Below are 23,364 nucleotides of genomic sequence, written 5' to 3' on the forward strand. Positions count from 1 at the left end.
GGAAAGACCTTTATTCACAATGGCCTCAAAGAAAATAAACTTGTCTAGGGATAAACTTAACCAAGGAAGTAAAAGACCTCTAAGAGTGAAATTATTAACTCTCTTGAGAAAAAACACTTGAGTTGACATGAATCTGCAAAAATTAATGAGTTGGTAATTCTATGAAGATTACCAAAAGCAATTTACAAATTCAATGCAATCCCAATAAAAAAATCTCTACAATATTCTTTTACAAAAGAAAACATGCAATTGGGGCATGCAGGCAGACATGATGCTGGAGAGGTAGCTGAGAATTGTATATCTGGATAGCAGCCTGGCTTGTACTTCTGAAACCTCAAAGCCCACCCACACTGACAAACTTCCTCCAATAAGGCTACACCTACTTCAACAAGGCTATACCTACTTCAACATGGCCACACCTCCTAACATTGCCACTGCCTGTGAGAGTATGGGGCCATTTTCATTCAAACCACCCCAACAGTGCAGGTTCAGAATGAAGTGTGCATCTGACCTCTTCTGTAGAAAACAATAGGAAAATGTGTGTATGTTCATGCATATTTGCGCATGTGTGTGAAAGTCAGTGGCCAGTGTGAGATGTCTTCCTCAGTCACTCTCTACCTTTTGTGAGGCAGACCCCACCAATTAAACCTAGAACTTACCAGTACAGTGGCTGGCCAGCAAGCCCAGGGTTCTTACCGTCACTTCCACAGTGCTGGCACAGCAAGTACATGCTGCTATGTTGAATTTTTTTTTTAATGTGGGTACTGCAGATTGAGCTTGTGTCCTTATACTTGCACAGCAAACACTTTACCAGCTGCCTCATATCCCCAGCCGCTCATGCCTCTTTGCAAAAAAAAAAAAAAAAATTGCTCAGTACCCATTAGCTCAGTCTTCACAAATGTGAGAAGTCTAACCCTGGAATGACATGTAGACATTTCTGAAGATCCCTCTGAAGTCCCTAATGCAGTGGTTCTCAACCTTCCTAATGCTGGGACCCTTGAATACAGTCCCTCAGGTTGTGGTGACCCCCTAACCATAAAATAACTTTTTTGCTACTACGTAACTGTAATTTTGCTGCTGTTATGAGTTGTAATGCAAATGCCTGTGTTTTCCGATGGTCTTAGGTGACCCCATGTGAAAGGGTCATTGGACCCTGCAAATGAGTGGCAACCCACAGGTTGATAACCACTGTCCTAGCACTTGCGTTCTTTGATCTTCTGAAACTCCTTTGGGGGGAATCATCATTAAGGAATAACAAACTTCATCTGTCGCAGGTTGTTTCTTCATTTTTAGACAGTGCTTATTTTGGAGAAGATGCAAGAAACTGTGCTGTGTATAAGGCAAACAAAACGTTGCTGCCCTCGAACTGTGCTTCCAAACATGAGTGGATATGCAAAATCCCAAGAGGTATAAGATCTTTCCTGTATGTTTGATGCAAAGTCTCAGCCCTAGAACATGAGCCACATGGCCAACAGCCCACCTGATGACCCTAGCTATGATAGTGTGATAAGCAGGGATAACAGGCAAAAGAGACAAGCCAGTGAAGTACCCTGTGCCAAACTGTTCATTAGGAGTGAAGGTCACCAGCTGACATTGTGGAGTAAGTACAGATGAAAGAAATGTCACCCTGGCATTGGAAGTACACAAGATTACCTGTACCCTGAAAGTGTGGAAGCACCTCAAACAGTGTGGGACATGCAGTAGCCCCCAGGAGTGTCCATGTCCTTCCTTTAGACTCTGGAGATTCCCCTTCATGTTGGAACTCTTCGCAGTGTCTACACGGTACACAGTACCTGTCCTTAAAATTATTTGTTAAAGATGAAGAAGAACAGTGTGTTTAGAGTGAGGTAGTTCAGAAGTTGCACCTCCGAAAAAGTCTCAGTCAAGATTCTTTGCTTTCACTCTGCAGATGTGAGACCCAATTTTCCAGACTGGTACCAGTACGGTAAGAGCCAACTTGGCAATTCTCAAACTTCTAAATACACAGCACAGAGGGGATAGTTATTATTCTAACCTTCCTATACTGATTGTTTCCTTATATATCAACCTAGAGCTAATTTGTTCAAATTAACAGATCAAGGAGATATAATCCCAGTAATAAATATACTCATTAGTTAGGGTTGAAATTAACACACAACTTCATTTTCATGGCATTTTATTTTAAAATATGTATCTATCCCTGTCCTTTCAAAACTAGTGAAGAGTTCTTAAGTGAGGTAGACTAAGAAAGTAAGCGAATTATATATATCCATACATATTCACACCCTTTTTGAAAATGCCAAGTGACCCAATTACAAACTACTACGGGAGTCAAACATAGCCCACACTGTCTCAAGTCTACCTTGTGTCTCTCACTGGTCTTGGCACAGTCAACATCATCATCTGGTTTCCTTGCAGATGCGCCCTGGTTCTTCTACCAGGATGCCGAGTACCTCTTCTATACCTACCCCGGAGAGTGGGATGACTATGAGTTTGTCTGTGGCTGGCTGAAGAGTGATATCCTCACAATTTATTCTGCTCAGGAGCAAGAATTCATCCACAGCAAAATCAGAGTGGTACCTGCACACAAATCACTACATGAAACTCATAGTTACGCCTTCTTCTTCTGTCCTTGGGGGAAGAGATATTCTTAAAATTTGACTCCACAAATTCTTTTAAATGTCTATAAAAGTAACAGATTTTTTTTGAGGATTGTTTTCCTTCCCACTCTACAGATTAATAGAAAACAATAGAGACACAAGTTTGTTATGCTGCCATGTCCCTTGACTTCGCTAAGTAATAGCAATGGTGTTAAGTTAGTTAATCAGGTTCTGTTTAGTGAGATTGATTCATCACTCTCTGGGCTCTGTTTCACCAGGATGCTCCACACTCCTGATCTAATCACTTAGCAGAAGCTTCCACTTCCTAATATGCCATCTTGTGAGTTAGGAATTCAATATAAAAGACTAGGGAAGGCGGAAACATATACATATTCAGTCTAGAGGGAGCTAGCTGTAGATTTCCAAACAATATTTATTTCTACCCATGACTGACACTTTTTGTTATCAGTAGTATGGTGGTGTTTATGGTGAGCATTAACATTTCACAAGTAGGAAGTCTCGTGCCTAAGAATATCCTTGTAGAGTGGGTCAATGCAGAACTTCCTGACTCCAGGATGAGAAGTAGAACTTGTAGAGGTCATTTCTTGTGATTTTGAGGCATACCTATCCAACCTCTAAATGTCAAAAAAGTTAGAATAAGTAATTACTTTTAAATAACAAACAAGTTCTTATATCACTTTACTATGAAGAATAGTAACTTGGACTGTGAAAGGTAAAAATAACACTTATTTGGAGTGTAGAGAATTTAATGTAAGATAGAAGGCTGGGTACAGTTTTTAAAGTCTGAAAAAAAAGTGGTTTTTCTTTTGAAGAATGCTTGTGTTTCTTTTACCTCTTTGATAACAGACCATGGGGTGTTATCAGGGTGAGCTCTGAATGTTTTTCTTTGGACCAATGTTCTCTTTCTGGTCAGTGATGAAAACATTAAAAGCTACAAGCACTGAACAGTTATTGGACATGAATGGTTCACCAAGCAGTCTCTTGGCTACCCCTTTTATCTGTGGTCTACAGTATTTGCATTTTAAAATGACAACTCATTATTACTTTTGAGTTGTGTTTATAAACACTTCTAAAACTATATATCAAATCATTTACTTCCCCAAATCTGACATTTTAAGCCCTTACAATAAATCAAAGCCCTTTATCACTTTGGTAAAAACATAAAATATGACAAATTGTCTTTGCTTTAGAAATCACAGTGGATGAGATGTTCTATCTCATTGGAAAGTGACCTTCCATGTAATGTTAACTGGAAGGTTTACTTGAGCATGACAACACATGTAACTGACTTATGAAATGTATGGTCATATTATGTTTCTTCTCTCTAAACACCTATTATTAGGTTTCTATTGTTGTGGCTGTATACCTAACTAACATTTAAAATTCTTGTTTTCCATACTGGGCTGTTTTGCCTGGGCATCTTTCAGCTTACCCCATGAAGTTTTCTACCACATACATCATAACTATGATGTGCTGTGTAGGAGATTATCATACCTTAATTCAGGTGGTAGTAAATATGCCACTTAAGATGTGTATGTCATACTTTCTCTTTAAAGTTCCTAAATTGGAATAGTGAGTGATCGGGCCACGAGGCCATGATTCATTCTCTCTCTCTCTCTCTCTCTCTCTCTCTCTCTCTCTCTCTCCAGCCCTCTTTCTCTATCTCTTTATCTTTGTTTGTTTTATTTTATTTTGATTTTAAGACAGGGTTTCTCTGTGTAACAGTCCTGGCTGTCCTGGAACTTTCCTCCCAAGTTCTGGGATTAAATGCGTGCTCCACCACTGCTTGGCAACCATTGAGCTTTCTCTAGATGGGATGAAGTTGTGGTCTTCCCACTGCACCCATGTCCGATCTCAATAGAGCCATTCCAAAGTCTGGAAATGGAAATCTGAATTTAGTGTGTGGGTACATGTCCATGAATCAACTCCTCAGGGATCTGAAATTATAGTAGTTCCCCCTTGCAATCTTCCCAAATTGCTGGTCTGGCAAACAGCCATACTATTTAAGGAGTAAAAGTACACTTGTTTCAGAATTTGAATGTTAGTAAGCTATCACATTCTGTTGTACGATGACCTGAAATTCATATGGAAATAAATATCTTAAAATTTATCCCCACGCTTTCTCAAAATGATACAAGAGTACAAATTTAAATACATAATGCCTTAGGATTAACAGGTTTTTGGCATATAAAAGTTAATTTGAATTTCAATCCACACACAGAGGGAGCAAATACACCATGCAGCACACACCCCATGCAATGGCTCAGTGAAGCCCTCCTGTGCTTTTCTCTTTGATGAGTAAGGAGGGGGCTTCCATTTCCTGGTCCCTAAGTCCAGCATTACTTGCTGTGTGATGTGAGCACGTGTGTGCATTTGACACATCGCTGTGCTTAGGCTGAGTGATTAATATTGGCTTTAGTTTAATAAAATGGATAAAGGGTAATTTTCTGCTGTCAGACATTGGAATTCTGCAGTATTCTTTTGTCCTATGCCATGTCTCTCTCTCTCTCTTTGAATGCTGACACTATTTAAGGCTTAACAGCCTAATACATATACTCTAAATCTTTATTCTGTTAATGTCTTTGTACCTTGTTTGTCAAATAGATGTGACATCTTCAGTGAGCCTCCATAAATCACCAAGAGAAGACGCCACTAATTATAGTCAGAAAAAGAATCTATCTTCTCTTTTATGTCTTATGGCTTCTTACAGAGTTAGAAATTTGGCTTTGAAACAGAAAATATTTTCAATGGTTCATTCTAACTCGCTTTCATAACAAACAGGGAGTGTTTTAGAATAACGCGGTTTCAAGTTTTCTCTAGATATCAGCCTTTAGTTGTTTTTCCTTATGTAACTAGGCAAAATAATAGTAAATGAAGAGCTGATAGCATCTCCATTGATCTTAATAGTGAAGAACAGCAAGCAAGAACAGAAAACACTGACATGTTCTTTCTTCCCTTTAATAGCTATCAAAGTTTGGTGTGAATTGGTGGATTGGAATCGAAGAAGGAAGAGCCAATGACCCAATTCAGTAGGAGCCAAGATTAATCTGCATTTAGCATTATTTGACAAGTTGCATGTGTGGAATGATTGGACTGGATTTTGGTGACCAGTTTGCTGAATAGCCTTCAACTGTTATCCTTAACATCCAAATTTTCATTCTTCTAACCAAAGGAACTGGTGTTTTTTTTTAAGTCAATACAAATGGAGTCATCACCAGTTTACACCACAAACATGCTCATCACCTATGAAAGCCTCTGCCTCGTGTGTGTGTGTGTGTGTGTGTGTGTGTGTGTGTGTGATATAAAAACACAGCATAAACTTGACTTTCAGAAAACTTTGGTGTCTATAATGGGTATTAACTATAGGCAAAATGCTGCATGTACTTAACCAAATTGAAGGAACTATTACGCCTTCGGTCCATACCCCAGAACTACAAGGATGGACATAGATAATGGACATGCTAAATGAGCCTTTTTTTTTTTTTTTAATTTTCACCGGGGCTGGAGAGATGGCTCAGTGGTTAAGAGACTCCTTCTCTTCCAGAACTTAGTTTCCAGCACCCACACTAGGCAGCTCACAAACCTCCTGTAAACCCAGCTCAAGGGTATTTGACGCCCCCTTCTGGTTTCCACATGCATCTACATGCATGTGACATAAGTACACACAAGCAGTGAGATGACATGGCACATAAGTGAAAAAAATAATCTTTTCGGTTTTTAAAAATTTTTCCTGCAGGTGGCATAATGGATCACCGGTGACATTCCAGAACTGGGACAAGGGAAGAGAAAAAAGAGTGGATAACCAGAGCCAGCAATGTGTCTTCATTTCTTCCATAACAGGTTACTTTACTTATCCATGTTGGGGTTATACTGCAGACACGGCTAGAGGCTGCCAGGCTCCTCCCTGCAGTTATTTTTGTTTTCTGATGATCATGCGCAATCTCATTAGTTGTCAGGTTTCTGGATGGCCACTCATCCTGGAAAATCATGCAGTCACATTCCTGTAAATTACTTACAAATATGTAAGTCCTCACAAGCCAGCAGAACCCGAAGTGAGCCTACTGAGACTGTTGCAGATATGCACTTCTGTGACTAGAGAAATGGCTCAGAGCCTAAGAGCACTGGGCACTCTGCCAGAAGACCTGATTTCTATTCTCAGCACCCACTTGGTAGCTCACAACCATCCATATCTCCGGCTCCAGGAGATCAAATGTCCTCTTCTGACCTCCTCTGGGACCAGGCACACATATGGTGAACATACATGCATTCAAGCAAAATACTCATACACATACAATAATGAAATTAAGAAATCTTTTTAAAAGACAGATACGTACTTACTTCCATATCAGACATAAACAAGATAGATGTTTCTTGTCCCTACTCAAAACAACTAAAAATTGTTCACTAATTTTACAAGGAAATATGCTGAAGTTTGAGGTTGAAGTAGGAATAGAATTAAAAATATGCAGGAAGCAGTTACATGAAAGAAGGTTTGAGTGAGAGGAAAAGTAAAATGTACTAAATGTAGAAAGTTACCAAAAATAAATTCCCAAAACTGTAAGGTGAAATCATTAAAATGACTTGATACAGTGGGTGGGGGGGGTCTTGTAAATGCTGTTCTCTTTGAAACTTCAGTGTGGAGCTATTCTTCATCCATCTCTACTTTCGTAGTTGTAAACTTTAACCTCTGCAACTTACCTCTGTTTTCCCTCATGTAATTAAAACTTATGTTCAGGGCTGGAAAGATGGCCCCTGTTAAGGGCAGTGACTGTTCTTCCAGGGGCCCAGGTTCAATTCCCAGCACCACATGGCAGCTCACAACTGTCTGTAACTCCAATTCCAGGGGATCTGGTATCCTCACACAAACATAAATGCAGACAAGACACCAATACACATAAAAATAAGTCTTTTTTTTTAAAAAAAAAAAACTTACATTCATTTCACTGTATTATTATTATTATCATTAATAATTATTATTTTATTATTTCTGGCACCTATGACTGCTCATCTTAGTCAAGCACCTGTTTGCAAGTTGGATCCAATAGTGCCCTAAGTCTAGAAGCTGACTTTTCTATGTTCTGAGAACAGTACTGCCTAGCTGAGTGTCTACTGATACCAGCCATCCTTTCCCCAAAAACTCATGTTCATAACTACCATGGTCAGGAGGGAAATAAAGAGAAGTAATCCTCTGTGGGCAGGCAGGCCTCTGCAGTTAGGGGAAAGCTGTAGTTAATCCGCATGCTTTGCCAGCAGGTGTCACAACAGCCTATGGAAAGGGCTGTTTTGCAAGGCCAGCTGAGGATCCACACTGGCAGTCACAGCTCCTCTTTTGATATAAGCTGGGCCTGCCTTGTGTTGTAAATGCATCTTCTTTGTCTGTCATTTTTTACTCAGTACTAACCGGTGTCCCGCCACCTCTCCTCTGGAATTGCAGCTGTTCTAAGTTAAAAGATGGTTTGCAGGAAGCTGGGAAGTTGGGGATCTATCTTAGAGAAGATGTGTTCATATGGGAGTCTGTCCTGTGTAAAGGACAAGACTGGGAAACCCTCCTTTTTAAGAAGTTCCTGATTTAATTATTCTACGTTGTTATATAAGTTGAGTATCTTTTATCCAACACGAGTAAGATAAGAAGTGTTTTGATGTTTGCAGGTTGTGGGTGTTTACAGGAGTTTTACTAGTGAGCTGTCTTCAAGCTAAACACTGTGTCAGCTCTCAAATGTTTTAAGAAAATCGGGTCAAAGATTGTAGAGGTGCTGTCCTAGTTTCTATGGCTTTTCTGACCTGTCTCCTCCTGCAGGGCTCTGGGGCACTGAGAACTGTTCTGTTCCTATGCCCAGCGTTTGTAAGAGAGTGAAAATCTGGGTCATCGAGAAGGAGAAACCATCAATGCAGCATGGGACGTGCCCCAAAGGCTGGCTTTATCTTGACCATAAGGTACATTTCTTCTTGTAAGGTCATCTTTGTTTCTCTTTTGTAGAACTTCAATTGAAAAGTAATTAAAAGTGAGGGTAGTTTGGAGGTTTGTTTGTTTAGCACCAGTTATTCACGGGACCTGAGATGTCACTGTCACAGCTTTCAAATGACTTCAGAAGCTTTCCCTTTAGGAACAAACCTTTAGGAACAGAAAGGTTTTGTGCATGGCAGCTGTGCCTCTACACCTCATTTGTAGAGGCGGTTTTACTAGCAGTGTGCTCCTTGTGCTGTATGAGTCACTAGATGTGTGTGTGTGTGTGTGTGTACACCTGTGTGTATCTGCATGCCAATTCATCCAGCCCCACTCCCTACAAATAAACAATAAACGTTAGAGGGCCTGTATTCCATCCCTCCTCATCTTCCCCGCCCAGAAGGACTCTTCCCACCTATAAACTGATGAACTAATAATGTAATTCAGTCAATGCCATTTTGAACCTCATAAAGCTGATGCTTCGGTGCCTAATTCAATTTAAGAGTAAACGCTTGCCAGCAGGGACACTGTCAACCAAGTTATGATCTCTGATGCCCCCTTCAATTGAGGCTGATAATTTGCATCCATTCCTTATGTTTTGTAATAAAATAATTTTACAGGCCTTGGGTAGAAGTGACTTAAGACAAATCCCAAACTGTAATTGTTTAAGTCTTAGGGAATTAAGAAATGGGACAGTATCATAATGTCACATGCTAACAAAATTGCTCTTTGTAGACAGCCAGATTTAAGTCTAAGTGTTGGGTCACACTGGTGGGGACACTCTTTCTTCTTCACCATCTTGCTGTCAATGACTAGTTTAACCATGGTGGCATACACATACCTCAGTCATTTACAGTGTGTGGTTTGCCAGTATTCAGCATCAGAATGTTGTACAGTGCATTCAAGGTCCTTTTTCTTCTTGCAGAACCAAAACTACATTCATTAGCTAATGACAACTCCCTATTATTCCCCCATCACATCCTGGCTCCTAAATAAATGGATCCACCATGATGCCTCATGTCTGTGTAAATTTGATTCCTATACATGGAGACATGCAGTATTTATTATGACTGGTTCACTCCACTTAATATGATGTCTTTAAGCCTCAGTCATGTTATGAGATGTGACAGGATTTTTCCCCCTTTTTAAGGCTAATATTCTATACCATATGTGTTGCCCAAATTTCTTCTCAGTGGAAGATATAAACAATATCTACCCCTTTACTCAAAGTCCCGAAGACAAACCAAGGTATTATTCTTCTGAAAGCCACTGTGGAGAACCATTCAGTTTATTGGGCTTTCCTTACAGAGCACAGACAAAGGGTTGATTATGAGAAAGTCTTTACCTATCAAGGATGATGATAGTCACATGGACAGAGCCTTCTTCTCCAAGCCTTCCCCTGCCTATATACCCTAGCCAAGATTAATTTTTAATTATGTCATTTGTCCATGTTTTAATTAAGCCATTTGTTTTTTTTTAATTATTGATTTACAGGAATTCTTTCTAGTATTATATGTAATGAATTTCCATCAGATTTTACTCCTAATAATTATAAGGATATTCTCCCTTGTAATTATAATGCCCTTTGATGCATGCAAATCTATAATTTTGATGAAGCCTAGTGTATCTACTTTTTCTTCTGTCTCTTGCACTTTTGTTATCGCATCTACCAAATCACCTCAAATCACATGTCATGAATTCTTTCCCCTACATCTTCTTCTATATAATTTTGGTTCAGACTTGGATTCTGATTGGCTATTACTTCATCCATATGACTGTTGGTTTCTTAAGGCTGTTAGAACAAGTGCATCCCAGACAGCTACAAAGAAATGCCTACCTTGTCTCAAATTTTCATTTTAAATGAGAATCAAAAGGCAGGTGTTGGTGGCACATGCCTTTAGTCCCAGCACTTGGGAAGCAGAGGCAGGTGGATCTCTGTGAGTTTGAGGCCAGCCTGGTCAAAAGAGCTAGTTCCAGGACAGATTCCAAAGCAATACAGAGAAACTCTGTCTCAAAAAAACAAAACAAAACAAAAAAAGCAAGTGTTTGTACCTTGTACATCCATGGGGGTGGAGAGTAGACAGAGAAACAGAGTCTAGTGGTCCTTTGTGATGGCTGAGGGCACACCTTTATTTCTTAAGGCTTCAGTGTCCACAGCACCTCCCAATGTAGCCACCTGTAGAGAAAGCCTTTATGTGAGGGTCCTTCTGAGGACTGTGTAACTTTGATAAAGTTCCATTTCTAAATGAGGTGGGTTAGAAACCATAGGGGCTGTAGAGCATCCTCAGCAGTTAAGAGCCTGTTCTTCAGAGGACCAAAGTTCCGCTCCCAGCATCCACATGGGGCAGTTCAAAACTACATTTAACTGTAGCTCCAGGGCATCTGACACCTTTGGGACTCCTCAGGCACCTATACTAACTTGCACATATAAAAACAATCTTTAAAAAGATAGCAAGAATCACAATAACCAACAATAAAATAATGTCATAACAAAATAGAGGGACTGCCTCCCCTCTCTATTTTGATCTCTTTTCCACACACATACCCTACCTTTATTGTCATTGCCCTTGGCTTTTTTGACTGTGAGTAATGGAAGCTGATAAAGTGAAAACCATGGATAAGAAGGGACTCGTGTCAATGGGTTACTCAGACAACCAGTGGAAGCCAGTGAAGGATTGTTGCTAAGAGAAGTAGCAAGCACTTCTGGACCATTCCCCCCATTAATTCTTAAAGCTGCCGAAAGAAAACTGGGGGATAAATTCTGAACAAATTTCAATACATTATGGGCCATTAAACTTTCCCCCTTCTTTGTCAACTCTTCCAAGGACTTATTTTTATTACTTTAAAAAAACTCAGCTGACAAGTTAATCGCCTTTTTTAAAGTTTTAAGAACCAAGATAGCTGGAAGCTAAACATCCTTCCCAATGACTCATAAATCATCTTCTCCATGTGTAATAATGTAGTTTAATGACGTATGGGAAGGATGACAAGATGTCACCCCAGGAAGGGTAAGTCAGTTGGGCCAAGAGGGAAGTCTTCCCTATCTTTTTCCTTCTCCTCTCCTCCCCTTCCACCTCCCAGTGTGTGTGTGTGTGTGTGTGTGTGTGTGTGTGTGTGTGTGTGTGTGTGTGTGTGTGTGTCTGTGTGTGTCTGTGTGTGTTTTGCACATCTTTATTCCAGACCTTGATTCAGTGCCAATGGCTCCTCCAGTAGCATCTAAGGCAGAGAAGGAGGAGAGAGTAAGGATATCCACAAAGTTTCAGACACTGACATTCAATGACAATGACAAAAGGAAAACTGAGAAAAGGCCAAATAGTATAGATACTATTGCCAAATGTTAACTAGAAATTACTTTGGAACAAAGGGGTTTTATTATTCTGAGCTCATTTGGAATATTATAGGGCCTCCTTAATTTAAAATTATGATCAGGGACACATAAAACTCGATCACATTTTGCAAATTTGTCAGAAGGTAAACAAGTTAAAATCAGGGGTGCCATCCTTCCTCCAATGTCCTGCCTTAATTATCAATGACACTGTTTCAGAGTGTGTTAGTAAGTATGGTACATTTTAGAAAAATAAGCCTGCGGTAATAGGATACCATACTTCCACTGTCAAATTCATAGATCCTGGCTGCAGGGAACATGTAAGGCTGTGAAGGGAGAGTTTTCCTGCAAAAAAAAAAAAAAAAAGGGTGGAGCAAACTGGGCCAGCAAGAGTCACTGGTATTTATGAATAGTTCATTAGTGACTATCTGAACACAAGGTGAACTCGAATTAAATGATAAGACTTCCCAATAATTAGTGTGTGCCACTCGTTGGGATTTATAATTAGAAGAAAGAAGCAGAATAAAAAGGGACAGATAAAAGGGTAGTTGTTATGAAACGAAGCTCCTTTAAAGGCATTTTTTTTTTTTTTTTTTTTTGATGAAGCAAACAAGAAAGAGGTATGCAGGAGACTTGGAAACCCACTCCTGTCTTTTAACCCTAAAAACTGTAAAAAGCCTGAAGCCCTAAAGAATGATGCCATCAAAACTGCGCTTTGGGAAAACTGACTCTGGCACTACTGACATTTTGGGCTGGATAGTTCTTTGCTGTGGGAAATTACAGTCACTCAAGGCCATAACTGGCAGCATCCTAGTCTCCATCTGCATCTGCCAGTGGCAACTCTTCCCAAACTAAAAATAACTAAGAATGTCCCCAGACTTTGCTGAAATATCCATAAGAGTAAATATCGTGCTATATGAGCACTGCTGTGGTCAGTCTAGAATGCCTGAGAGCGTCTTAGTGTAACTGACTGCAGGGAGTCGGTGTCTTGGAGAGGGCTGAACCAGAAACACAAGCAGGAGATCAGAGTGGGACGTGCCTGTTGTTCGCATTACTTAAGGGGAGCACTGGGGTTGTCCCCAGAATTCTGCTCTCCTCCAGGAATGCAAATGTGGTGATCTTGTAGAGTCTTTATCTACTCCCCTGGAGAAGCATATGAGGTGGGCACATACATGAAAATGCTCAGTGTACAGTTATAGTTTAAGAAGAAAATATGGTAGACCCATTTCTGGGCATGCTCAGTTCAAGGCCAGAAAGTACATAGCCTACAAGGTTAAGGTAGAGAATGTGGACATATCTGGGCATGTTCAGTTCCATGTCACACAGATGAAGGACACAAACACTCTGAGTCAATGTTGTAGTGAGTGAGACAAGTTTATGTGCCCAAAAGAATGAGCTAGAGTGCATCTGTGAGGTTAGTAATTTGGACTGATTTTTTTGTCTTCAAATGCAGTTTGCATGTGTGTAAGTACACATGATTATATAGGAAAGATGGCACTCACATATTTGAGTTTCTAGGTAAACTGAGGTTAGTTTGAAATTTTCTCTATAGCTCAATCCTGGAGTCAGATCTGCCAATAATGGACTGTCTACATTCAACTGAGTGTAAAGAGAAATTGCCAGCACCTTCTGGATGGAATGTCCCAGCAAAAAGTCTCTCCTGACTTCTGTGGAACCTGTCCTGAAGTGTTAGTGCCGTGGCCTCCTTTCTCCCTCTTGCTTTACTTCAGCTCTGTCCCTACAGTGTTTACATTTATTGAGCAAGGTGGGCACACTAAGCCATGCATCATTCTGATTCTCATCCCATCTTATAGCAAGGAAACCGTGACAGTCACAGGCCTGCAACATGGCTCAGTGGATAAAAGTACTTACCTCAGAAGCCTGACTGACAGTGTGAGTTTGGTCCCTGGACCCCATAGTGGAAAGAGGGAACTGACCCTTAGAGTCATCCTCTGACCTTCATGTGTGTAATATAATAAAAGAATTTTTCGTTAAAACCACCCATCTCATGGTGAAGATCCAGCCTGTATTTTTGTGTTCCATTTAGCATCAGTGATAATCTTTGTTCCTCAGTTGTCTCCTTTGTTTTTCTGTCTTCCTCTTACCTCCCCTGTTGCCTTTTTGTAACTTCCTGTGTGCTTTCTATTGTGTGGCTGACTCTGAGTTTCTAGTAAACTTCAAGCCTCTATGTCTGTTCATTTCTCACTAAAGTAAGGAAGTCTACTTATAGATGCTGTCTAGCTAAGCCAATCTGATGGGGGATGTCCTTCTGTATTTATGTTTTCCTTATTGGTTGATGAATAAAACACTGTTTGCCCAATAGAGGCAGGAAGATAGGCAGGACAAGAAGACTAGAAGAAAAGGGAAAGGTAGGCAGAGAGGCACCACAAGGAGACACCATGTAGACCACAAAGGAGTAACAGGTCCAGACATTCTCCAGTAAACCAAGACCACGTGGAAATACATAGATTAATAGAAATGGGTTAATAATTAAGACAGAGCTAGCCAATGAAAATCCCTAGCCATCGGCCAACAATTTAATACAGCATCTCTATGTGTTCATTTGGGGTTGAAGTGACGGGACCTGGAGGAACAAGAAAACTCCAGCTACACCACTCCTTCCCTCTTAGACTAAATCCCCTACTGTAACCCTTGCAAACAGACTGGGTCCTTCTTAGGAAGAGCGCCAGACCACTCTGCTGTGGCATTCCTGGTGAGGACACATCCCTGCTTCTGCTCTGCTTCATGTGAATGAGACAAATCTCTCTTCACCCCCAAACAGTTTCATTAACTCCTGCAGAACAGGCAGAAGACAGATGAGGTCTCTGGCTAAGAAAACTATCCTTTCCAAGGCTGACCTTTGGCGCCTTTGGGAAATTGTTTTACTTCACATAGAACAGTATGGGAATGAATGCATTGTGTTGTTCTTGTCCGTAGTGCTTCCTGGTGTCGATTCCCAAAGACACTCAAGAGATGAAGACCTGGATAGGTGCTCAGGACTTCTGCATTGACAAGGGCGGGACACTGGTCTCCATTGACAGTGAACTGGAACAAGGTAGAGTCTGAGGGTTCAGCCAAGCCAAAATAGCCAACGTCATAATAGTACTAATCGAAACATCACCCTCAAACTTTCATTTAGAAATCAACACTTAAAACACTGTATTGCTAAGATACAGGAAATTTCAGTTTGAGCATCAGGGTTTCTGCCCATACATCTGTGAGAGTCAGTAGGCTGCCCCGAAGCTGCTGACTTTAGAGGCTTTCACTAGGTGGATACACTGGAAAGAATAAGGACATATTTACGTGTGTTCTAGAATAGCTAAAGTAATTTCTCAGTAATATCTACTATAATTGCATGGTAAGCTTTATAAAGATCATTTGGAGTTCAACTATACATTTTAGCTTGAAACTTGGGCAATTATATACGTCTGTTTAAATACGATAGATACGTTAATCCTCTTTTGTTTAAAAAAGTAGTAAGTGAACACTGGAAATTGTTTTGCTAATGATCAGTTACCCAGCTAATTTCAGTCAATGTAAACTGAAACCAATATAAGAGATGCTGTACTCCCTTAATGAGAACAAAGCAAGGAGTTCCTACAACTGAGTCATAATGAAGTTTCCCTGTCATTTAAATATAATCATTTCTATGAACAGCATTTGATGCTGACCCAGTGACTTGTGTGGTATTATTAGATAATGTATTTCTATTTTCCAGCTTTCATTACTATAAATCTTTTCGGCCAGTCTACAAATGTGTGGATAGGGTTACGAAGTGATGATCATGAAAAATGGGTAAATGGGAAGCCTGTGATATATTCTAACTGGTCTCCATCTGACATAATAAATGTAAGTTTTAAGAGTTATTGGGGGCAAGGTTCACTGGGGATCAGACCCAGGGTCTTGCACAATTTAACCACTGTGCTGTATACTAAGACCTTCAAGATTTATTTATTTTTACATGATTTTTAACAAGAGATCATAACTGAGACTTACTGGCTATGGCTTTTTCTTCCTGTATTTTGAAGCTCTAAATTTGTATTAGTTTACTAGCTATATGATAATTTTTAATAATATAACATTATGACAGTTTTGTGAGTACCATAAACACAATTATACTATGAATCACTGATGGCTGTTTATCTCAGAGGCTATGAACATTTCTGAATTGGTTCTAATTAGATATAAATAAGATAATAATGGTGTTTTACTTTTTAAGATTATGCATAAAATATTTTTTCAATGTGACAATAATGTTGTTCCCATATTTTTATAACATGTGTATTCCTTTAAAGATGCCCATTTATAATACCTCTAAAGTTCAAAAGCATGTTCCACTCTGTGCCCTGATGTCAAGTAATCCCAATTTCCATTTCACTGGAAAGTGGTATTTTGATGACTGTGGAAAAAAAGGCTATGGATTTGTTTGTGAAAAAATGCAAGGTAAGAAATAATTTGTGTTTCATTCCTTTTATTCCCAACCTTCCTTCCACAGCTGTTGTCTATCAACTTAGCAGCTAACAGCATGAGCTTCTTGTCCTCTGTACTTAGGTATATTTAGCCATGTATCCCCCACTTCTTAGGACTATGCCCTTCAACTGTGTTCTAAGGACTGCCAAAACCATCTTACAAATAACCAAGTTTATACACCAACCCCAGGACCATTAAATAGCTTTATTTCTATGTTCTGGGATTCTGTGTCTGCACTTGTCCATTTCCCTATACTATAATGATAGGATCAGCACAAAGAAAAATATTTTCTCTTGACTCACGGCTCTGCTCCAAAGTCAAAGTGATGACATCTATTGATGGTCATCTCCCTGCCAGACTTCCAAGGTGTCTCATTATATAGCAAGAGACTGGGGTGAGAAAGAAAGTTAATTCCTGGACAGCCTGTGCTATAGAGTGAGACCCTAACTCAAAACAAGCACAGCAAAAATCATAAAAATAAACCACTTCACACTCACCCCCCCCCCTTTTTTTTAAGCTCCAAAAAAAAAAAAAAGTATCTGTGGCTAAATATGGCATGTGGTATATTTCTGTATCTGTGAAAAAACTCCCTAAGGATTTCTGGAGTATAATATCAAAGCCGTATGTAAGAGCTTCCCCTCCCTGTAACAAAATAGCTGAAATAATCAACTTATAAAGAGAGAGATTTATATTGGCGTTATATTGAAGGTTAGACCCATTGCTTTTAGCGCTGTGCTAAAAGCAGAACACTATGGTGGGATTGGGGAACAGAAAAAAGCCACTCAATTAATGACTGGGGGCAGAATCTAAACTCCCATCACGCCCATCACTGGCATGAACAGTGACCTATAAGACCTCCTACCAGGCCTCACCTGTTAAATGCTCTATTGGCTCCAGCAGTACTGCTCTGGGGATCACAACTGGGGTACCTGGGCCTTTGGAGGACATTTGAGATCATAGTATCACACATATCTAATGGGATGAATGAGCAGTGTTACTGTCCCGTGACCTGAATAATAAAAATATCAGAGACAGCTCTTGCTTTCGCTCCCTTGCCTGGTCCCAGGCCTTGGGGTTATGAACATTATGCCATAAAACCTTCAAGGCCGTTCTAGGTCAAAGTCTCCCCATTCTATAGACAAGGAACAAAACAAAACAGTACTTCAGTTAAATAGAATGATTCTATTTCTGCAATGCTGCCCTCTTCTCAAATTTACCTGATGATTGCTTTCTTTGGCATTCGGGGACAAGCAACGTGGGCTCTCCTTTGGTGACATTGCAGGGGAGAGCGGGAAAGCAAAGGCCTGATGTCTGGCTAAACAAGCTCCCACTTCACCCCTCTTTACATAAGTCTCAGTCAAATGACTTGATCTTCTATGACCTTGATTTCAGTTTCTGTAAAATGAGTTAAGAACTATTGCATATGCATGTAAAGTTTAGCATAGTTCTCAGCATATGTGTAACAAAAGACAGTTTTAAAAAGTCATTATTTCTGAAAAATAGAATAAACTTTAGTTCTTGTTCAATGAATATGTCCTATATTTTCCACATAAAAGATAAGCTTATATTGGACTTGAGAAAAAAATTGCTATGTTCCTGAAAGAATAAAGAAATATGAATAAGTGTGGTGGTGGTGGTATCAGCATACACCTTTAATCCCAGAGCACAGGCAGTCGGATCTCTGTGAGTTTGAGGCCAGCCTGGTCTATAAAGTGAGTTCCAGGACAGCTAGAGCTGTTACACAAAGAAACTCTGACTCAAAAAATAAAAAAGAAACATGAATAAAAAGAGAGACAGAGGCCAGAGGAAGTTGTTCAGTGGGTAAAAGAACTTGCAGTGCATGCTTGAGGACCTGAATTTGGATCCCCAGGACCCATGTAAAGCCAGATACATGGTATCGGTCTCTGTAACCCCAGAACTCCTTTCAGGAAGATAGAGGACAGACAGGAGAATTTCTGAAGCTCATAGGCCAGTTAACCTGGCAAACACAGCAGAAAAACAGCAGAACAAGACCTTGACTCCAATGAAGAGAAGAAAAGAACCAACACCCATGGTTATCCTCTGACCTCCACATGCATGCCATGGCAAACACAGGCGTGTATTCACACACAAACACACGTATGTATATAATACACACACAAATACATGCACAGAGAGAGAGAGCAAGAGAAATGGGAGACTGAACAGTTGGAAACAGCTCAGTTTCCATAGCTATTTCTTTTCCAGGACAATGACATGCAAAACCACATTGCTCAAAATCATGTGTGTTTTGAAACTTGAAACCTGAAAGGATTAATTGCATTGGGAGAAATTCCTATGTATAAAAGCAATGGTATAACCCAGAGGAAGGAAACAAAAAAATTTCAGTTACATTATTGTACTAATTATCATTTCAAAATAGTGCTTTGGTATCATATAGATTCTGTATAACTAACCATAAACTGGGAACAGAGGCTGGCAAGCAGACTCCCAGCAAAGAGCACACTGGTGACTCATTAATTGGCTCATTTTGCTTAAGTTGTACAATGTGTGCTTCCTAAATAAAGTAACAGTAACAAAGGCAAAAGGTAACTTCCCACTTTACCATTTTAATTTTGAAGAACATGACCAAAACAGGAGAGGGGAGTAAGGAACAACACTTATTGTCTGATGTGTCCCAGGTGCAACAGTGTGTGTGGATACCACAATGAATTCTATACAGACCCTCCTAAGGAAGACCTGTCAGTTCTTATAGACCTGAAATTTCAGCTTTAGGACTAATTTTCTCTAGGTCTCTCAGCCAGGCAAGGTCAGGAAGGGAATGAAGCCTAGACCTTCGGCCATACACATCTCAGCATGTCCTTTAATAAGCCCAAACCACTTAATGATTTTAGTTTTCAGCCAGCCTGGTATCCAAGAGGGACTCAGTTCACTCTAGATCAGATAGTGCAGAAATTTTACTTTGTTTTCCTAAATTTAGGCTGTTCTGTGGATATGGTGTAATACAAGACAAGAAATGCACATATATTGAAGAGACAGCACACATAGGCAGAGAGAGAAAGAGAGAAAAAGAGAGAGAGAGAGAGAGAGAGAGAGAGAGAGAGAGAGAGAACTAACTGGAAATGGCATGGCTTTTTAAACCTCAAAGCCCACTCCCAATAACATACTCCTAATCCTTCTCAAACAGTTCCACCAACAAGGAACGAAGCAGTCAAATGTATGAGCTTAGGGAAGTCATCATCATTCCACCAGTGTTCCAGTTCCCTAGCATCACACACACACACACACACACACACACACACACACTTCCAAGTATAGTGTCATTATTTTGAATTTGTCACTTCTGGAAGAAAAGCTCAGGTCAACGTGGATGTTGGTGACAAAGATGCATATTAAGTCCAACCTCCTCCTTTGCTGTCCAGATGCTACAAATAATTTTGTTGTTGTTTTCATTCTAGATACTCCTGAATACCATGTAAACGTGTCTGATATGGATACAGTCCCCAATACATTAGAATTTGGAAACAGAACTTATAAAATAATTCGTGCTAATATGACTTGGTACTCAGCAGGAAGAGCCTGCCTGATGCATGGAGCAGAACTGGCCAGCATTACAGACAGTTTTCACCAGGCCTTCCTCACGGTTGCCCTCAGCAGGCTGGGACGTGCCCACTGGATTGGACTTTCCACCACAGGCGTAGGTGTTCAAAGCCCCTCCAATCATCTTTGCAAAGTTTCTGTCTGCTTCCTTAGGAAGACAACCACTAGAAACAGCATGCAAAAATAATTCCCAGGCACAATAGAAAACTTAAAATTTCAATAATTTGTTTATACAGAAATTTATACAGGATTTTGTTGTTGTTGTTTTCAGGGGTTTCTGTTTATTTGTTTTTTGTTTTACTTTGCTTTTGAGAAGCCTGAGGCTACAAAACAAGAGTATGCATCCTTTTAGGATGAATATGCTCTTGCCTGATTTCTAAATATAATATCCCCATGGGTCCTTTGAAAATTCTTAAACATCCCCTGAGTACTGATTCAGTTGTGCAATGAAACACAACTCAAACTCAAGTACCATGTTTGGGTAATTTGTTAGATTTCCAGAATCTCCATGAAAAATGATTGCTGCTTCCTGCTCAGAAACTTTATTATTAATTAATTCACTTCCCTTGAAATACAACATGCAGAGTTCTGTTTGTGTGATTTTGATTTTGTGTTTTATTTTGTTTTCTGTTCGTTTTTGCTTTTTAAAACAAGAGTATTGAATTACTCTTGAATATTGAAAAGTAAACTCTATTTATCCATGACCTCTGATTGTTTTGGGAAAAAAAGTGTAGAATTTGTAAGGAGTGGATGCTTGGGTAGTATTGGATCATCCCAGCAAGTCTTGGCAATGAAGTGATACTTCCAAACCCCTCTGCAGAATGGTCTTAATTTTGGCTGGTCAGATGGCACCAAATCCCCTTTCACCTTTTGGAAGGATGAGGAGTCAGCCTTTCTTGGTGACTGTGTTTTTGCTGACACTAATGGACGCTGGCATAGCACAGCCTGTGAGTCATTTCTGCAAGGCGCCATTTGTCATGTAGCCACTGGTAAGTACAGTTCTGTTCAACAGATGTGTCATGTGCTACTGTCGTGTGCATGAGTGTGCTCCTCGGGGAATATGAACATGAATAATAAAAAGTCCTGGCCCTTTGGATGCCTGCAGTTTGGTCTATGATACAAAGACAAATAGCTGTCATACCAGGCATGGCTAGAAGATGAGGTAGGAGGGATTATCAAGGGAAGGATACATTGTCTTCTGATGCTGCCCTCCTCACCATGGTCTGCAGCATAGTAAATAATGTTTTGTTGCTTTTAAAAGAGCATCCTACCTATTTGGGGAAAGACAGAAGGGCTTCTCAAAGGGCATGACAGTATATGTGGATGGAATGGGTGGGATTGATGGGCAATAATGAACATAGAGAAGCATTCTGTGGCTGAGAGGTAGAGGATGGGGATCCAGAAGGCAAAGCTGGTATTGAGTTTGCTGACATTACGGGTTGGCGGGAAGAGAAAATGGGAAGTCACACTGGAAAGGTGTGCTTCAGCTTCTGTGGACAATAGTGGTAGATTAATGGTTATGGTGGTGGTAGCTGACACTGGTTGGACATTCACTGTATCCTACCCCACAGTTTGCATAGTATCACATTTACATAAAGTTCAGCTGGTCCAACCTTTTACTGGAGATGAAACTTAGCTGAGAGCATTACACAGATTCCCAAGGCTCCATCCATCACCAGAACCAGGAGCAGAAGAGGCTCTGTCTCCCCACCCTCTGATTGGCTTTGTCCCATTTTCCCTGGTCTCTCCTTTGTTGCTGCCATATGCACCTTGAACACACATGGAAAGAGAGGAAGAACTGACCCCTGAAAGTTAATCTCTCACCTCCCACACCATGGCACACATGTTGTCACACACACTTATCTATAGAACAATAATGCATGAAGTACTTCAAATAACAAAGGCCAGATAATAACACATCTAAACTATTCAAACTGTTTGAGGGGAATGATATGCTGTTAGCTCCCAGTCACAAAGAAATTAAGTGATGGTGACATGCCCAAGGTCACATAGCTAGAAAGCAATGGGGCCAGGATCTCAGCATGGATGTATCTGACTCTCATATGTAGTGCCAGAAGGGAAGTCCCCTCAAACTCTGCTTATTTGTTTCATGTTGTGTTTCATTGTGACACTTACTGAATGAGCTATTCTCTCATAGGCTCACTGACAATTAAGGATTTTAGAAATCCATGACACTTAGCCCAGCACAGGACATGTTTTATACATTTAGACACCTTTTTTCAGTATCATTCAGCCACTGCTTCCTCTAAGAATTGCACATCCCTGATGCCCCAAGCTTTAGGATAATAGTAGACAGCCACCTTCACTGGGCAGCACTCAAAGTAAACGACAAGGCAGCCTATTAACACACTCTACATATTGAGGTGAACAATATTTCTAACAGAAACACAAGAACCTAACCCTACTTTGTAGTCATTGACATCACATTCAGTCTTTTAGGGTATTATCATGAAGATCTTAATGCATGCATTGATTCTGGCCTTTCACTGGATGTATAATAGGGTTATCTCATCATAGGAGCCCAGGCACCTGCCTAAATCATGCCTGGTTTTTCTTCACAGAAACAAAGGCATCTGAGCACCCAGTGCTATGCCCAGAAACATCAGTTCCCTGGATAAAATTTAAAGATAATTGCTACAGTTTCTCTACAGTCCTGGACAGCAGGAGTTTTGAGGACGCTCATGAATTTTGCAAAAGAGAAGGTAATTTTTCTGCAGCACTAAAATGCTTTCATGTACTCCTTGACATCTCAGTAAACAATGTGCTTTCTCACATGCCAATTATCCAATACTTTTAGGAGCCATGACAAAAAAAAAAAAAAAAAAGCACCATTGAATTTGTTTATTAGGGGACAGCTATCATAGGCAACTTAAGATCCACTGCAGACTTTGAAAACCCAAGATGGTGCCTCAGTGTACAGCTTTACCACAAAATTCCTCCTCCAAAGTCATGTGCTTATGAATCCTTAATGTTCTCTGAACTGGATTATCAGTATTTTAGCTTTCTAAGTGAAAGCGTGTATGTTTTTATAAATGTAGTTTTACCTTAAAAGTCTTAAAATCACATTTTAGGTGGGTGTGGTAGCAGAGGTCACCTAATACTCAGGAGACAGAGACAGATTCTTCATGAATTTGAGGGCAGCCTGGTCTACATAGTGAGTTCCAAGCCAGCCAGGCTACATAGTGAGACCTTGTTTTGTTTTTAATCACTTTAAAATTTTTTTGTATATATGGGGAGGTGGGGCTTGAGTGAATATGAGTTATACCAGGTATCTTCCTCAATCGCTCTCATCAAAAATGTTTGAGACACTGTCTCTCCCTGAACCTGGCCAGCAAGACTCAGGGATCCTTCGGTCTCTGCCTCCCCAGCCCTGCTCTTCACATGAGTTCTGAGGATTCAAACCTGGGTGTTCATGTTTGCTCAGC

The 23,364-nt window shown here is 40.1% G+C and overlaps 1 protein-coding gene across 1 annotated transcript in view; it reads left to right on the forward strand.

Annotated features, from left to right (window-relative positions):
• Pla2r1 (phospholipase A2 receptor 1) overlaps positions 1-23,364 on the forward strand; it is a 113,489-nt gene that overhangs the window by 85,379 nt on the left and 4,746 nt on the right. Inside the window, exons 15-26 of the mRNA XM_051184602.1 lie at positions 1,275-1,407; positions 1,910-1,945; positions 2,398-2,555; positions 5,565-5,629; positions 6,337-6,440; positions 8,398-8,534; positions 14,807-14,924; positions 15,588-15,718; positions 16,165-16,312; positions 19,777-20,015; positions 20,739-20,907; positions 22,501-22,641. Coding sequence (XP_051040559.1) covers positions 1,275-1,407; positions 1,910-1,945; positions 2,398-2,555; positions 5,565-5,629; positions 6,337-6,440; positions 8,398-8,534; positions 14,807-14,924; positions 15,588-15,718; positions 16,165-16,312; positions 19,777-20,015; positions 20,739-20,907; positions 22,501-22,641 — 1,579 coding nt within the window. The remainder of the gene's footprint in view (positions 1-1,274; positions 1,408-1,909; positions 1,946-2,397; positions 2,556-5,564; positions 5,630-6,336; positions 6,441-8,397; positions 8,535-14,806; positions 14,925-15,587; positions 15,719-16,164; positions 16,313-19,776; positions 20,016-20,738; positions 20,908-22,500; positions 22,642-23,364) is intronic.

The sequence above is a fragment of the Phodopus roborovskii genome, unplaced genomic scaffold (genome assembly GCF_943737965.1).
Source record: "Phodopus roborovskii unplaced genomic scaffold, PHOROB, whole genome shotgun sequence".
Lineage (NCBI taxonomy): Eukaryota > Metazoa > Chordata > Mammalia > Rodentia > Cricetidae > Phodopus > Phodopus roborovskii.